Genomic DNA, 19,892 nt, shown 5'->3' with positions numbered 1-19,892 from the left:
CTGTTAAGTCTGGTTTTTGGTATATCTACTTTACGTGAGTCTGTATTTATGTATGCCGACATACGACAAAATTATTTTTATGTCTACCTGTGCGAATTTCAAACGCGCTATTTTACACCAGTAATGAAAACCTTCTATCATTTATGGGTAGACTTTACATAGATAAATTCAGCGTATTTGACGTGAAACTGTACTTATGTATCCCGTCATACTTTAAAGCACACCATTATTTTATCTATTATTATTACTTTTACTGTTAAGTCTGTTTTTGTTATATAAACTTTACGTAAGTCTTCATCTGTGTATGCCGTCATACGACAAAATTATTTTTATGTCTACCTGTGCGAATTTCATACGCGCATTTTTAAACCAGTAATGAAACCTTCTATCATTATGGGTAGACTTTACATAGATAAATTCAGCCGTATAAGAAAAGCAAAATGAGAATGTTAAATTAATGTATGCCTTTTTGTGCTTCTTTGTTACATTTGTTGTTTATGTAGAGATATTAAGATGATAACACAATATTGACTGTTGTACCCCTATTTTTGACATTTTTACTCTTTGAGTATGTTTGTTTTGTTCATGCATCGTTGACAATTTAATGGAATTTGATGCGACTGTCATATAAGTGAGAGGTTTAGCTAGCTATAAAACCAGGTTCAATCCACCATTTTCTACATTAGAAAATGCCTGTACCAAGTCAGGAATATGACAGTTGTTACCCATTCGTTTGATGTGTTTGGACTTTTGATTTCGCCTTTTGATTTTTGATTTTCCTTTTTGAATTTTCCTCGGAGTTCGGTATTTTTGTGTTTTTACTTTTTATGACAGGGATCAAGGTATGTATGGGTCAACAGATACTTTATACAATAGAGAGAGTATTTATAGGAACAGACGAAGGGGTACTGGTCATTTATGACAGGGATCAAGGTATGTATGGGTTAATAGATACATTATACAATAGAGAGAGTATTTATAGGAACAGACGAAGGAGTACTGGTCATCTATGACAGGGATCAAGGTATGTATGGGTCAACAGATACATTATACAATAGAGAGAGTATTTATAGGAACAGACGAAGGGGTACTGGTCATTTATGACAGGGATCAAGGTATGTATGGGTCAATAGATACATTATACAATAGAGAGAGTATTTATAGGAACAGACGAAGGGGTACTGGTCATTTATGACAGGGATCAAGGTATGTATGGGTCAACAGATACATTATACAATAGAAAGGGTATTTATAGGAACAGACGAAGGGGTACTGGTCATTTATGACAGGGGTCAAGGTATGTATGGGTCAACAGATACATTATACAATAGAGAGAGTATTTATAGGAACAGACGAAGGGGTACTGGTCATTTATGACAGGGATCAAGGTATGTATGGGTTAATAGATACATTATACAATAGAGAGAGTATTTATAGGAACAGACGAAGGGGTACTGGTCATTTATGACAGGGATCAAGGTATGTATGGGTCAACAGATACATTATACAATAGAAAGGGTATTTATAGGAACAGACGAAGGAGTACTGGTCATCTATGACAGGGATCAAGGTATGTATGGGTCAATAGATACATTATACAATAGAGAGGGTATTTATAGGAACAGACGAAGGAGTACTGGTCATTTATGACAGGGATCAAGGTATGTATGGGTCAACAGATACATTATACAATAGAAAGGGTATTTATAGGAACAGACGAAGGAGTACTGGTCATTTATGACAGGGATCAAGGTATGTATGGGTCAATAGATACATTATACAATAGATAGAGTATTTATAGGAACAGACGAAGGGGTACTGGTCATCTATGACAGGGATCAAGGTATGTCGGAGTCAATAGATACATTATACAATAGATAGAGTATTTATAGGAACAGACGAAGGGGTACTGGTCATTTATGACAGGGATCAAGGTATGTCGGGGTCAACAGATACATTATACAATAGAGAGAGTATTTATAGGAACAGACGAAGGAGTACTGGTCATCTATGACAGGGATCAAGGTATGTATGGGTCAATAGATACATTATACAATAGATAGAGTATTTATAGGAACAGACGAAGGAGTACTGGTCATCTATGACAGGGATCAAGGTATGTATGGGTCAACAGATACATTATACAATAGAGAGAGTATTTATAGGAACAGACGAAGGGGTACTGGTCATTTATGACAGGAATCAAGGTATGTATGGGTTAATAGATACATTATACAATAGAGAGAGTATTTATAGGAACAGACGAAGGGGTACTGGTCATCTATGACAGGGATCAAGGTATGTATGGGTTAATAGATACATTATACAATAGAGAGGGTATTTATAGGAACAGACGAAGGAGTACTGGTCATCTATGACAGGGATCAAGGTATGTCGGGGTCAACAGATACATTATACAATAGAGAGAGTATTTATAGGAACAGACGAAGGGGTACTGGTCATCTATGACAGGGATCAAGGTATGTATGGGTCAATAGATACATTAGACAATAGAGAGGGTATTTATAGGAACAGACGAAGGGGTACTGGTCATCTATGACAGGGATCAAGGTATGTCGGGGTCAATAGATACATTATACAATAGAGAGAGTATTTATAGGAACAGATGAAGGAGTACTGGTCATCTATGACAGGGATCAAGGTATGTATGGGTCAACAGATACATTATACAATAGAGAGAGTATTTATAGGAACAGACGAAGGAGTACTGGTCATCTATGACAGAGATCAAGGCATGTATGGGTCAATAGATACATTATACAATAGAGAGAGTATTTATAGGAACAGACGAAGGGGTACTGGTCATTTATGACAGGGATCAAGGTATGTATGGGTTAATAGATACATTATACAATAGAGAGAGTATTTATAGGAACAGACGAAGGAGTACTGGTCATCTATGACAGGGATCAAGGTATGTATGGGTCAATAGATACATTATACAATAGATAGAGTATTTATAGGAACAGACGAAGGGGTACTGGTCATTTATGACAGGGATCAAGGTATGTCGGGGTCAATAGATACATTATACAATAGAGAGAGTATTTATAGGAACAGACGAAGGGGTACTGGTCATTTATGACAGGGATCAAGGTATGTATGGGTCAATAGATACATTATACAATAGAGAGAGTATTTATAGGAACAGACGAAGGGGTACTGGTCATTTATGACAGGGATCAAGGTATGTCGGGGTCAATAGATACATTATACAATAGAGAGAGTATTTATAGGAACAGACGAAGGGGTACTGGTCATCTATGACAGGGATCAAGGTATGTATGGGTCAATAGATACATTATACTGTGGATTCATTTATTTTCGTGGGTACAAATTTTCGTGGTTTGATAAAAATTTACATATTCGTGGATATTTAATTTCGTGGTTTTGGCAAAGTCTATACTTATTCCCTTAGAAAATTTGTTATTCGTTGAACATTTGAATTCGTGGTTCTTCTGTACCCACGAAATCCACGAAAATTGGTATCCAACGAATATTAATGAATCCACAGTACAATAGAGAGAGTATTTATAGGAACAGACGAAGGAGTACTGGTCATTTATGACAGGGATCAAGGTATGTATGGGTCAACAGATACATTATACAATAGAGAGAGTATTTATAGGAACAGACGAAGGGGTACTGGTCATCTATGACAGGGATCAAGGTATGTATGGGTCAATAGATACATTATACAATAGAGAGGGTATTTATAGGAACAGACGAAGGAGTACTGGTCATTTATGACAGGGATCAAGGTATGTATGGGTCAACAGATACATTATACAATAGAGAGGGTATTTATAGGAACAGACGAAGGAGTACTGGTCATCTATGACAGGGATCAAGGTATGTATGGGTCAATAGATACATTATACAATAGAGAGAGTATTTATAGGAACAGACGAAGGGGTACTGGTCATTTATGACAGGGATCAAGGTATGTATGGGTCAATAGATACATTATACAATAGAGAGGGTATTTATAGGAACAGACGAAGGAGTACTGGTCATCTATGACAGGGATCAAGGTATGTATGGTTCAACAGATACATTATACAATAGAGAGAGTATTTATAGGAACAGACAAAGGGGTACTGGTCATCTATGACAGGGATCAAGGTATGTCGGGGTCAACAGATACATTATACAATAGATAGAGTATTTATAGGAACAGACGAAGGAGTACTGGTCATCTATGACAGGGATCAAGGTATGTATGGGTCAATAGATACATTATACAATAGAGAGAGTATTTATAGGAACAGACGAAGGAGTACTGGTCATTTATGACAGGGATCAAGGTATGTATGGGTCAATAGATACATTATACAATAGAGAGAGTATTTATAGGAACAGACGAAGGGGTACTGGTCATCTATGACAGGGATCAAGGTATGTATGGGTCAATAGATACATTATACAATAGAGAGAGTATTTATAGGAACAGACGAAGGAGTACTGGTCATTTATGACAGGGATCAAGGTATGTATGGGTCAATAGATACATTATACAATAGAGAGAGTATTTATAGGAACAGACGAAGGAGTACTGGTCATCTATGACAGGGATCAAGGTATGTATGGGTCAACAGATACATTATACAATAGAGAGGGTATTTATAGGAACAGACGAAGGAGTACTGGTCATTTATGACAGGGATCAAGGTATGTATGGGTCAATAGATACATTATACAATAGAGAGAGTATTTATAGGAACAGACGAAGGAGTACTGGTCATCTATGACAGGGATCAAGGTATGTATGGGTCAACAGATACATTATACAATAGAGAGGGTATTTATAGGAACAGACGAAGGGGTACTGGTCATCTATGACAGGGATCAAGGTATGTATGGGTCAATAGATACATTATACAATAGAGAGAGTATTTATAGGAACAGACGAAGGAGTACTGGTCATCTATGACAGGGATCAAGGTATGTATGGGTCAACAGATACATTATACAATAGAGAGAGTATTTATAGGAACAGACGAAGGGGTACTATGAATGACAAAACTATTTTATTCAATAATACTACTTTTTCTGTTTAGTCTGTTTTTCATGATATACATTTGACGTGAAACTGTACTTATGTATCCCGTCATACTTTGAACCACACCATTATTTTATTTATTATTACTACTTTTACTGTTAAGTCTGGTTTTTGGTATATCTACTTTACGTGAGTCTGTATTTATGTATGCCGACATACGACAAAATTATTTTTATGTCTACCTGTGCGAATTTCAAACGCGCTATTTTACACCAGTAATGAAAACCTTCTATCATTTATGGGTAGACTTTACATAGATAAATTCAGCGTATTTGACGTGAAACTGTACTTATGTATCCCGTCATACTTTAAAGCACACCATTATTTTATCTATTATTATTACTTTTACTGTTAAGTCTGTTTTTGTTATATAAACTTTACGTAAGTCTTCATCTGTGTATGCCGTCATACGACAAAATTATTTTTATGTCTACCTGTGCGAATTTCATACGCGCATTTTTAAACCAGTAATGAAACCTTCTATCATTATGGGTAGACTTTACATAGATAAATTCAGCCGTATAAGAAAAGCAAAATGAGAATGTTAAATTAATGTATGCCTTTTTGTGCTTCTTTGTTACATTTGTTGTTTATGTAGAGATATTAAGATGATAACACAATATTGACTGTTGTACCCCTATTTTTGACATTTTTACTCTTTGAGTATGTTTGTTTTGTTCATGCATCGTTGACAATTTAATGGAATTTGATGCGACTGTCATATAAGTGAGAGGTTTAGCTAGCTATAAAACCAGGTTCAATCCACCATTTTCTACATTAGAAAATGCCTGTACCAAGTCAGGAATATGACAGTTGTTACCCATTCGTTTGATGTGTTTGGACTTTTGATTTCGCCTTTTGATTTTTGATTTTCCTTTTTGAATTTTCCTCGGAGTTCGGTATTTTTGTGTTTTTACTTTTTATGACAGGGATCAAGGTATGTATGGGTCAACAGATACTTTATACAATAGAGAGAGTATTTATAGGAACAGACGAAGGGGTACTGGTCATTTATGACAGGGATCAAGGTATGTATGGGTTAATAGATACATTATACAATAGAGAGAGTATTTATAGGAACAGACGAAGGAGTACTGGTCATCTATGACAGGGATCAAGGTATGTATGGGTCAACAGATACATTATACAATAGAGAGAGTATTTATAGGAACAGACGAAGGGGTACTGGTCATTTATGACAGGGATCAAGGTATGTATGGGTCAATAGATACATTATACAATAGAGAGAGTATTTATAGGAACAGACGAAGGGGTACTGGTCATTTATGACAGGGATCAAGGTATGTATGGGTCAACAGATACATTATACAATAGAAAGGGTATTTATAGGAACAGACGAAGGGGTACTGGTCATTTATGACAGGGGTCAAGGTATGTATGGGTCAACAGATACATTATACAATAGAGAGAGTATTTATAGGAACAGACGAAGGGGTACTGGTCATTTATGACAGGGATCAAGGTATGTATGGGTTAATAGATACATTATACAATAGAGAGAGTATTTATAGGAACAGACGAAGGGGTACTGGTCATTTATGACAGGGATCAAGGTATGTATGGGTCAACAGATACATTATACAATAGAAAGGGTATTTATAGGAACAGACGAAGGAGTACTGGTCATCTATGACAGGGATCAAGGTATGTATGGGTCAATAGATACATTATACAATAGAGAGGGTATTTATAGGAACAGACGAAGGAGTACTGGTCATTTATGACAGGGATCAAGGTATGTATGGGTCAACAGATACATTATACAATAGAAAGGGTATTTATAGGAACAGACGAAGGAGTACTGGTCATTTATGACAGGGATCAAGGTATGTATGGGTCAATAGATACATTATACAATAGATAGAGTATTTATAGGAACAGACGAAGGGGTACTGGTCATCTATGACAGGGATCAAGGTATGTCGGGGTCAATAGATACATTATACAATAGATAGAGTATTTATAGGAACAGACGAAGGGGTACTGGTCATTTATGACAGGGATCAAGGTATGTCGGGGTCAACAGATACATTATACAATAGAGAGAGTATTTATAGGAACAGACGAAGGAGTACTGGTCATCTATGACAGGGATCAAGGTATGTATGGGTCAATAGATACATTATACAATAGATAGAGTATTTATAGGAACAGACGAAGGAGTACTGGTCATCTATGACAGGGATCAAGGTATGTATGGGTCAACAGATACATTATACAATAGAGAGAGTATTTATAGGAACAGACGAAGGGGTACTGGTCATTTATGACAGGAATCAAGGTATGTATGGGTTAATAGATACATTATACAATAGAGAGAGTATTTATAGGAACAGACGAAGGGGTACTGGTCATCTATGACAGGGATCAAGGTATGTATGGGTTAATAGATACATTATACAATAGAGAGGGTATTTATAGGAACAGACGAAGGAGTACTGGTCATCTATGACAGGGATCAAGGTATGTCGGGGTCAACAGATACATTATACAATAGAGAGAGTATTTATAGGAACAGACGAAGGGGTACTGGTCATCTATGACAGGGATCAAGGTATGTATGGGTCAATAGATACATTAGACAATAGAGAGGGTATTTATAGGAACAGACGAAGGGGTACTGGTCATCTATGACAGGGATCAAGGTATGTCGGGGTCAATAGATACATTATACAATAGAGAGAGTATTTATAGGAACAGATGAAGGAGTACTGGTCATCTATGACAGGGATCAAGGTATGTATGGGTCAACAGATACATTATACAATAGAGAGAGTATTTATAGGAACAGACGAAGGAGTACTGGTCATCTATGACAGAGATCAAGGCATGTATGGGTCAATAGATACATTATACAATAGAGAGAGTATTTATAGGAACAGACGAAGGGGTACTGGTCATCTATGACAGGGATCAAGGTATGTCGGGGTCAATAGATACATTATACAATAGAGAGAGTATTTATAGGAACAGACGAAGGGGTACTGGTCATTTATGACAGGGATCAAGGTATGTCGGGGTCAGGAACAACCCAAATTAGTTTACATCTATAAAACTCTTTTGTAAAAAGTAAAATAACAGAGATAACAAACACCAAGGAAAAGTAAAAAAGGATGTCCCCTATTTAATTGAAAAACCAAAAGCTCAAACGCATCAAACAAACTCACTTATGACATGTTTATGGTTAGGTTTTCTACAGAATGTTAGTCTGACAGCTGTAAATGGTGAAAATTGGTAGACTTTGTTTTGTATTTCAAAATTTGATTTAATAACTTTTCATCATAAAAAAGTGAAATTAGATTGAAAAGTAGCAATTTTACTGAAAAAAATCCAATGAAGACTATAAATAACTTCTTATTAGTTTGAAAATTGATTGTAGGTTAAGATATATACTATAGTGAGTAAAATGACTTCTGAAATTGGGAAAGGTTTAGCAAGTAGATAGTTTGTGTGTTGGTAAATGTTTTCTATTAAAATCTATTGCTGTCTGGTGAAAATACTTAGAAAAAAAGTTCATGGATACTCCGTAGAATTGATGTTCATTTGTCTAGAGAGAAATATTTATAAGTAACTAAAGCGTTAGAACACATTCATAGGTATATCTGTTTCGTTATGGTAACTTTTGCATTTCAAGTTGATGGGTTTATTCTTAAGCACCTTAAATGGAATTTTTGTAATTGTCTTCTATGAAAAGAGTTTATTTACCATAATTTACTTACAAAATACTCTGGACAGACTCACCGAAACACAGTTCATAGAAGACTTTTGTACACTTACCATTCATTTCCTAGGGCACAATGTTTATATTCTTATGCCATAGTAAGAATTACTAAGATTTGATTGTTCAATGACATAATTTATGTAGATTGACCTAGGGTCAACAGAGGAAATTCTTTCTTAAAAGATATAACTTAGATTTACATAAGACTTAGCAATGGCACTTGTAACATATGACAGCTGGAAGGCCATCTCAGTTACAAAGTTACGACCCTTGAAAACCAGCGTGTAAAACCAAACTGATGTGAAGTTGGTTTTTTTTTTTAGAATTTTCTTGTAAATTTGTGCAATGAATCAGTTGTTACAAACTTCTTTAAAATAGAATTATTTTGTATTAAAAAAAAAGAGTTATATAATTAAACAAAATAAATAATCAAAACAGGACCAATATTTCAAATAAAACAAAAATTAAAGAATGAAATGTGTTTTCTTATTAAAAGTTGATATTTTACTGATTCTTGTTTTGTTACATGTTTAATATTATAGATGTTTTGAAAAATAGTTTTCATTAACTATGTTACAATGTATTGCTTTATCTTTCAGAAGGTGTATGGAATTTTGAATCCCCCAATGTTGTACAGTTGGCCTCCAGTCCTATAAATAGTATCATTACACTAGACGAGGAGGTCTGGGTGGCATGTGGACCACACATATACATTATACCTGTGGAAGAATCTTGTTATTTAGTATGTTAATTTAACACAATTATTTACTAGTTCAATTTACTAACTACTTTACTTTTCATTATCTCAACTGGCCAAAACTGCTGACAGTCATATAATCAGTAATGAATAGAAATATTGATATCAGGACTATTCCAGAAAAAAATGTATGGGGGGGTTTGGAAGGCAGTTTTTTTCAGCACCCGCCACCCAGACAGTTGTAAATGAGAATTATAGTGTATTATAGTGTGAAAAATTGCTCTGATACCCATCATCCATGTATTATTAATACAATGTGCCTTCCAACCCCCATACATTTTTTTCTGGAATAGCCCTAAGTAGATAAAGAGCACATGCAGTCATATTTTCCTTGATATGTTAAATTTCATTTTATTGTTTAAAAATATATACATGTATGAATTTCGTTTTACCTATGTTAGATTGATATTTATCGACTTAATCAGTCAAAAAATGGTTTATTCCTGTTGGCAACCTATACATGCTATAACTGTTAATTTCTGTGTTATTTTGGTCTTTTGTGGTGAGTTGTCTCATTGGCAATTTTCATTCGTACCACATCTTCTTTTTTACATTGTTTTAGTTTTCAATGTTGACATTCTTTTTCTTGTTAATGAATAACCGACTTGATGAAAAAATGCACTCTTTCTCCTCTAAAGGTTAAATAATAGACTACTAATAGACTTGCAGTGAAAAACTATTTCTATAATCTGCTTTATTAAATGTTTGGAACAAAAAACAAATCATATTTTCCCACCAAATTCATAGCTAATGCCCCTTTAAAGATTCATTGAACTCAAATGAACTATTATTGAAACCATGGTTTGTAACTGTTTGACCTACATGTATGGGTATTAGTAATGACATTTTTTGTATATTTTTAGAACCAGGTAGAAATGGCTTGTAAAGATGGCGGTGATATTTCCCACATGGTGAGATCTGGAGTAGGACTATGGATAAGTCACAAAGGCAGCTCTTCTATACATCTTTATCACATAGAGACCCAGAAACAAATACAGGAAATTAATGTGGCTCAGTCTGTTTATGTTCTAGTCCAAGGTAATAAGGGGTTGGGGACATACCTTGCATGGTAGTCTGTTAATGTTCTAGTCCAAGGTAATAAGGGGTTGGGGACATACCTTACATGGTAGTCTGTTAATGTTCTAGTCCAAGGTAATTAGGGGTTGTGATAGGGTAATATGCATGGTGAGATTTTGTTATTGAGAGAAATTGTCTTGTTTATACTAAAAGACATATGCATGTAAAGAAATGTAAAAACTCTGACTCAATTTAGATAAGGAGATGTGATATGATTGTTATCCATCTACCAAAGTCCAAATATTGTGGATTTAAGCATGTTACTGTATGGTTTCTGACAATGAGCAAAATTCATACTGTAAAGTCAGCTGTAAAAGCCCTAACATGACAAAATCTGAAAAAAGTCCAGACTGAAAAAGCTTAAAAAGAGAATTAATGACAAATCAGTCAGTTTGTGTATTAGCCTATTGTAATTAAATAGGGTAGATAACTCCCTCCACTTGATGATTTAAACATGTAACATGATTTTTAATGACTATAGAGTTAGACACAGCTTGTAGCTTATTTAAATTTCACTAAAATCAAATGAATTAATGAAATCTGTTTATCTTGAAATGTGTGTGGTGTTTTTATTATTTAATCCCAAACTTTTTGTGTTGTCAAAACCAAAACAAACATTTTTTAACAAATGAACAATCTTTTTTGACCAAATTATCAAAGTACATTATTACAAATGCTTTTCTTTTTCTTTTCTCAAATCTAACATTTAAAGTGTGATTTTTTTTTTTTCAGCAAACACTGACCAGTCATTAGGACAGGAAAGCAGTTGTGTTATAAGCAGTTTAATGGTCAGTAAAGGGTTCCTCTGGGTCGGAACCAGTTCAGGCATACTTTTGACATTCCCTTTGCCACGTCTCAAAGATGGAGTCCCAATAATTAGTGGCAGGCCTTTTGTGTCATATCACGGCCATAATGGACCAGTCCAATTTTTAATTCCAATTTATTGTGGGACTGTAAATTTGTGGCATAAAGCCAAAGGATTGGATTACAACAGTACAGTTGATTTAAGAAGACAGGTTAATTTGGAATCCGACAAGAAACCATTGGCTGATTTAAAACATTATGAATCAAAGCGTCATTCTGGTAGTGATCTGGAAAAAACAGTATCGCAAATCTCATTAGAAGGAGACTATATAAAAATGACACATAAACCAACACCACCGGAAAAACCTCTGAAAAGTTCAAAAACAGGGGACAAGACTTTAGGAGAAGTTGACAAGGAAAACAGATTGTCAAGGTCGGCAGATGATATAACAAAACTGTTACCTTCCAAAACTGCTGAAGTGAGTTGTCAAAGGGGGAAAACATTGAAATACCCAACAAAATTAGCCTCAAGACAAAATGTAATGAAAACATTAGATCCTTCTATGGGTACTGGTGATGACGATGTCAATGAAGTGTACAGAGACTTGATGAGAAATGAATCAATGACATCCCCGGTAAAACCAGTCGTTGAGAAGCAAACCAGATCATCTATGAGGAAACCTTCCTTTAACTCTTTCAAACTAGGAAGTTCTAAAAACAGAAGCACAAAACATGCTTCAGTCAGAGTATCAACAGATGAGCCTAAGTTACGTGCCCTTGATACATTGTCAAAAAGGGGCTGTAACTCTGTTATGATTGTAATGGGAGGGGATGGTTACATTGATTGGAGAAAAAAATCTAATTCTGCTTTTAAAAATTTAGAAGCTGCTTTAATAATATGGCTTTATAAATTTTGATTATAAATACAAACTTTTCTTACCAAAATGTTTAATTTATAGTTGATTCTGGTAATTATTGTATAATCTATATCAAGTTTTATGGATTGTTATAAATCTCAGAAAATTAGATTAAGGTGGTACCTAACACTACAGGGAGATAACTCTGTAAAGTCAGCTAAACGTTTTAATAACGTTGTGTTGTAAAGAGAATATTAAGATTCTCAATGATCAAAATTGGTGTTTGTCAACCTGCTATATAACCAGTGTAATTTTTCTGACAAAACAGTTGGTTAATTTTTTTTAAATTTTTTATATTTTTGTTAAAGGGTAAAAGTAAATACATTAATTTGTCAAAATTTTATGTAAATTAAACGAGCCAAATTGATTTTAGTGAAAGTGTTGGGTACCACCGTAACTCTGTCTGTTGATCTACATTCCTTGACCTTAACATGGCTGTATTTTTCCTGTTATTATCTTGCATGCAGGGATGCTTATTAGATAGATTAAAGTTTTGTACAAAAATCTCATTTTGAAGGTTTCTTAATTAGTGTTAAGTTTTTGTAATAAGGCCAGTTTCACAATTACGTTAGTAATAGACCAAAAATACATCTTTCTAATACATTATTTAAACATGTGCATGTCTATTTTACAGGGTTTAGTTGACTGTACCCTAATTTTCTGTCATTGATAAGTGTTCTGAATAGATCAGTTTCTTAGTTATTGTAAGTAGTAGGTCTACTTACTATTTTTATCTATTGTCAAATGTACATTAAATGTATCAGACAAAAAGTATTTAAATGCCCTTGACCTCATTTGAATGGTCTATCTATCAGTATTAATTTTTTTGTGATACAATAAGCAAAATCATGATCTTTATAATATTATATTTGTCTTATACAAATATTTGTTCTAAGAATCTTGTTAATATTACTTCTATAGCTTGCTTTTCTGTTTTGTTTCAATCCTCGCTTTCTGACCAGATTAATTTTACAGACAAATTACTGCATGTCTAGTTAATTTTTCTTTAAAATTAGTACATTTTTTGTACATGTAAATTTATTTTGACAAAGCCATATGAATTTTCATGAAATTGAATTTTCTGTCATTTTGTCTCAGAATGTGAATGTTTGGTTCTTTTGTCTCAGCATGTTTTCAAATATTTACAGCAGAAAGTGTTCAAATGTGATGTAGTATTATCTTAAAATATGTAATTATAGTAATGAATAATTTGTTTGTGGAATCTAACTGAAATGACTTGTAATGTTTGTTATAATTGTCAGTTTTTTCATTAGAAGAATTTTATTTATCTGTCCAAAATTCTTTTATATAATATTTTTATTAATTTTTAAGTCTTTGCAAGCACCTGTTTAGTTTTTTACACCACAAACTATACTAAACAAGCCATTATTTGAACTTGGAATTATTATTAATTATGGAATTTGCATAATTTCTTGTGCTTGAAATTTTTAATGAATTCCATGTTTATTCTGTATTATAATGTTCCGTGTCGTTCACAACGCTTTCTATTACAAATAAGATGGTATATTTCCAATAGAATGTACTGTGCCGCGCACATCACTATCTATACAAAATACCTTGTGTTCAAAGTGTTATGCACAGCTCAAAACATTATGATACCAAATAAACATGGAATTTATCAAAAATTTCAAACACAAGAAATTATGCAAATTCCATAATTTAAAATAATTCCAAGTTTAAATAATAGTTTGTTACTTGTTGTTACCATAGAGATTGTAGATGTATTTTTAATTCTGTATGTGCACATACTGATAACATGTTTTGTTATGTTGGAATATGAAAACCTTTTATGTATAGATGTAAACAATTACCACTACCATACCTATGCATATTCAAGTCAAAAAATTCCCATTTGTTGAGGTCTTTGTATTGATGAAATGTTATACCATTTCTTACTAAAGGAGTAATTTATATGTTTATAGTTTTGATTAATTAAATTACCCCTCAAAGAATATGGAATTATAGCATTTTAAATGAGGCTGATTTACTGCAGATGTATTGTCAGACATGGGACTATAAAAATACTTTTGAATAAAAAGTCAATACTAATACATTCCATGAATGGCTTTTCTGCATTTCTTAATATGCAATTTATTTTTTGAGTTATTAATTAAGAGAACAAACTATGGTTAAAGTAGATGGCTTTAAATCAGTACTACCTCTGTAAATAAAAAGATTAATCAATGCTTTTCAAACATTCCTCTTTCATTCAGCTCTTAAATTATTCCATTTGATGAATCTTTAAAAGATTAATTTCACATTCATCAAGACCTTTAAAACTATCTATATATATATGCTTTAAATATTTACTTTTATTAGCATTGTGCCTAAAAGACTCTAAAAGTTTCAGGGACGTCATATTACTTTTACTTCAGCATTCTAGCTTCAAGAATGTCACAAATAATCATATTTTGTAGACCTTAATAATGCCTTAGTGAGTTTAGAATATTACCATTCATTAAACAGTTTTTGATTTGATGGACATATGCAGGAAGCAAGGACAGACTATCAATCTTTTAAACAATTGTTACATTTCCTTCTGTAGCATAACTTTATATAGATTGAAAGTCCTTCATTTTCAGGCATGATCCAATGAATTGAATTAATTATACGGAATACATGTAAAAGGTTTTTGATAAGATGAATTTTAAAAAGTTTTAGGAGAGATAGATATTCCACATTGATATAAATGTTCTCAACTGTTTTAGTTTGGTCATAAAACCATTAAAAAATATCTTTGTTAGTAGTATTATATTGATTTTATATGCCCAAGTCTTGTCATTAACTTAAGCACCATTCACAAAGAGAAATATGCGTCAGACAAAAAAGCCAAGAACTATTGGTCAGCTTCATGCCTAAATGCCTAATAAACAATTTTTATTTAAAAACAATTCAGGGATGCTTGCAGTTATCCAAAATAAAATATGTGTCATAAAGGCATGAAAAAACATACTGCCTCATGAACAATTTATAGTTTAAAAAAATCAGGGAAATGTTGGATCATCACTTCACAGTTTTGACCAATTTATTTTTAAATTGATAGGATAAAGAAAACCCTGTAAAATTTTGCAAAAAGTAGGTTTGAATTTTGTAAATACATTATATACTGTAATATTTCAAAACATTTTTTTTTGTCAATTTGTAAACATTTTAATTATCTAGGCATCTTAAATGTAATAACAAATTCAAAATTAAATAATTATAAGAATTAGTAAATTTTTTGTTAATTCAATTATATTCTTTGCTTCATCCTTATTAGCATATTTTGGTTTGTTTTACAATACTTTGAAGGAAGAAGTTGATATATAAGACTTGGTTTGATTGATATATAAGAAATAAAGAAACATATTTGTTCAATGAATTGTAAATTGTAAGGTATTCTTGTCTCATTCACAATAGTCCCCCCAAAAAACTAATGTTATTCATTGTTTTAGCCTTTTTAAGAATGGTGTGTTTTGTTTTAAGTGTTTCTTGGAATTTCTTTGATGTTTATAAATATAAATTATTGTGTCTATTGATTTATGCATTGAGGTTAAATTTCTTAAAGATGCCTTATACACTGTAGTACAAAATAAACATAGTTTCCCCTTTAAACCTCAATGGATGGTGATTTTGGTCAATTGAAAATATTGTAATATCAAAGTTGTAGAACAAGCATTAGAAAATGTAAATATTTCAGAAAACAAGACAAACACCTAATTTTGATGAATATAGAAAAATAGAATTTGTACCTTTGTACTAATCATATATATTGAAACAAATATGATTAAGTAACAAATTGATTAGAACAGACCCTAAACTTACAAAAGGATTATTGTTAAAAGGATGTTCATCTCTTTGACCTAAATTCAGAACACTTTAAGTAAAATCATATTTGTAGGCACATAGTTAGTAAGAAAGGCTCTAGTCTTGATTAAATTGTTTTAATCACTTTCTTTCTTCTTTGTTTATAATATTTTCATGTAGAGATGTTTTTGGTTTATGCTCAGAAATGCCAAATTTAAGCGGTGATTGAAGATGTCATTATTTGTTTTATTTGAAGTAGGTGCCATTGATTTTAAGTTTATTTTATTGTTATTTATCATTGTTAGATGAACTTTTTTAGGTAGTTTTTTTCTCTTAAGGTGGTACCCAACACCTTGACTAAAATTAGTTTGGCTTGTTTAATATTCATAAAATTTTGAATAAATATTTACTTTGACCATCTGACAAAAATATAAAAATTTCAAAAAATTTGAACCAAGCATTTTATCAGAAAAATTACACTGGTTATATAGCAGTTTGGGAAACACTAATTTTGATCATTGAAAAGCTTTTTATTCCCTTACAACACAACGTCATTAAAACGTTTAGCTGATATTACAGAGTTATCTCCCTGTAGTGTTAGGTACCACCTTAAAGTGAGAACTTTAGAAAAAAAATTGTTGGAGACTGAAATACTAACTTATTTTTTTTAAGAATATATGTGAAATGGAATTTATGAGTATTTAGAACAGGATGCATTGTTTTATACACCAAATTAAGCAAAATGAACAATACAATAATCAAATGAAGTTTTGATTTTGCTAAAATTGAAACATTCTTGCAGAATAAATGATTTATCAATCTAAACTTCTTATTATTGATTGAATATGTGTCTTCCGGGAAGTTTTACACTCCTACCTAGGAGTCTACTCCTGTATTTGGAAGAAGAAGAAGAATATGTCATTAATAAATTTATCAATTTAAATCTGACTATCCAACATAGAACTTTAAATGATGAAGGAATATATTTTAACTTTAGCATTCCACTTATTTGTTCATATAGTAACTAGGAACTTGTATAATGCTGTAAGCAATAATGTGTTTTTTTTTCTATAGGCAATAAAATATTAGTTATGATAAATTGTTATATCTTTGATTTGTTATTTTTAGACATATTTTAACATAGTTTTAATTGTAAAGAACAAAGAATTTATATTTATATTAACTGTGATACATATATTAATATAATAATTTTTTTCTGTTAGATTTTATAAATATTTTGTATAATATTAATAATTAATGATTGTGTGGTTTGATAACTAGCATGAATATTGCATAATTTTCGTTTCTTACTAGCATCAACAATAGTGCATATAGTGTTTAGTCCTATCACTTTTGAGTACGATATTTGACTCACTGAGAAATCAACCGATCAAAAAACTGAATTTGGTGTTTCAAACACAAATTTTGCTCTCAAGAGTACTGATTATAGCTGTATAACCTAAAGGACAAGTTTAAGGAGTAAGACAAATATACATATTGAACCTTCTTCATAGTCTACACCAAAACATGAACTATCACCAAAACATGACTTTTCATATGAATAAACTCAATATAGGGCAAACACACTGACTTAACGGAGTAGGTCTTGTAAGACCCCTTTTTGGCCTCAAAATATAGCAGTTTTACAAAATTGTTAAAATGTAAACTTTTGGTTATTTATTGCAAAGTAGAATGCTTATGCTTCATAAATATGTTTTTTTGTCAAAATTGAAAGCGGCCACTTTCAATTTTGACAAAAAACATCTGAAAAGATGACTTTTTTTTGCATATTTCATAGATTTTTCATATTTAAGCTGGAATCGGAGTGTTTTTTAAAGAGTGAATCTTTCACATAAACTAATTAAAAAGGGTCCAAAATCTTTTGTCTGAAATTTGAGTCCAAAATCGGCCCTTACCAGACCTACTCCTTTATTGGTTCATTACATCATATTTATAAATAAAAATTTATGATTCCTTATTTGATTATAAAGCGAGATACAAATTGTAGTATACCAAATCTAAAATGGAATAAATTGCTTTGAGAAGGTGCTTTTTGTCGATATGACATTACAATGAGTTATCTTTATTTTACCATTAACATGTATTTTTATTGTAGTTTATTTATCTGTGTAGCATGTGTTTTCATTTTAAGATCTCTATTATTGCAGTATCATTATATAGATATATTTCATTAAACAAAATCATTGATTGTTATGTAAATTGAATAATTAAAATCAAATTTAAAAAAAAATTATTTGTTATTTTTTTGTCTTACCTTTTGGTGCTTTGTTGGACCTTTTAGTACCCTTTAACATTGATGTGTGTGAAGCTATAACTATTTATATAATTTAATCTTTGGAAAAAAATATTCTTAGAATGGGAGTATAAGCCAGTCTTTGATCACATAATTTGTCTAGGACATCATTTAACTTCAACTGTGATGACTTTACTTCAACTTTTACAACAATCAAAAATAGGTTTATTTTAGGAATTTGTTTGCTGAATTTACAGAAAACATAAACACCCAAATAAAGTTTTAATTGTCAAAAACTGTTGATATATCCTTTGAGGTACTGATGATCTCTGCCTTATTTCTTAAGCTTGTATTAGTCAATTTGTCAAGATTATTCATAATTTGGCAGTTTTCTTCCATGACTTTATTCCAACATCCCTTAAACTTAGTAGAATAAAAAAAACCTGTTAATAAAATCAACGATACCAATTTTCTTGCACCAGATGCGCATTTCGACAATACATGTCTCTTCAGTGATGTGTGTGGCCAAAATATTTGAAATCTAAAGCTTATATAAAAGATGAAGAGCTGTAATCCAAAAGGTCCAAAAAGTAAAGCCAAATCCGTGTTAATTTAGATCATTTTAAGTAAGGATACATCATTTCTTTATGGTACCTGCTCAAATTGTGAAAAGAAATCATGTCTAGTATTTTGAGAGAACCTCAAAGTCTGAAAAATAAAAAATAAATGTTGTTACAGTTCTTTGATGGTGATTCGTTGATAAGTTATTGCAGTGGAAAATGTTTCATGCAGATTCATGACAAGAACAAAATAACAAGGGATTCAATAAGTAAACTCTGTAAACCAAAAATTAGATATTAAAACTCTGAAAATACCATGGCTCATAACGAAAAAAGGATACAAAAAACATAACACAATAGAACTGAATCCTATAAACCTGGGGAGGATCTCCATACATATTTTCTTGCTTCAAGTTAAGTTTTAGATAAACCATAAAAGCATGCTTGCTTGCTCTCTCTGCTTTTGTTGCCGACAACTTGACAAAATTTCTAATGAAAAGAGGAAGGAATTAATTATGTAAATTCAATGATTGGTTAAATCCTGGTATCTATGATGAGTTTGTTTACAACCACTTGGTCGATACCACTGCTGGTAGAGTTATAAATACTAGGGTTTCACCAGCCCAGTAGTCAGCACTTTTGTAATGTAATGAATGATCATTGCTATGGTCACAAATGATAAATTAACTATTATGTTTTGAAATACGAAGGCTTTTCTACCTCAGGAATAGATTGCTTTAGTTGTTTGGCAAAAACCTTAAGAATTTTTGGTCCTAAATGCTCTTCAGCTTCGTACTTTCTTTTGGCTTTTAACTTTTTTTATTGGAGCGTCACTGTTGATTCTTTTGTAGACGAAACGCGCTTCTGGCGCAAATACAAAATTTAAATCCT

At 32.1% G+C, this 19,892-nt stretch overlaps 1 protein-coding gene across 1 annotated transcript in view; it reads left to right on the top strand.

The window, feature by feature from the left end:
• LOC134693461 (rho guanine nucleotide exchange factor 10-like protein) overlaps positions 1-17,907 on the top strand; it is a 52,941-nt gene extending 35,034 nt beyond the window's left edge. Inside the window, exons 20-22 of the mRNA XM_063554293.1 lie at positions 9,425-9,567; positions 10,446-10,620; positions 11,392-17,907. Of these exons, the coding sequence (XP_063410363.1) occupies positions 9,425-9,567; positions 10,446-10,620; positions 11,392-12,380 (1,307 nt within the window). The 3' untranslated portion in view covers positions 12,381-17,907. The remainder of the gene's footprint in view (positions 1-9,424; positions 9,568-10,445; positions 10,621-11,391) is intronic.
• Positions 17,908-19,892: the final 1,985 nt, after the last annotated feature.

Source organism: Mytilus trossulus, chromosome 12 (genome assembly GCF_036588685.1).
Source record: "Mytilus trossulus isolate FHL-02 chromosome 12, PNRI_Mtr1.1.1.hap1, whole genome shotgun sequence".
NCBI classification, from domain to species: Eukaryota; Metazoa; Mollusca; class Bivalvia; order Mytilida; family Mytilidae; genus Mytilus; species Mytilus trossulus.
Note: the sequence above shows the minus strand (reverse complement) of the source record. Positions and strands in the feature narration are given on the sequence as shown.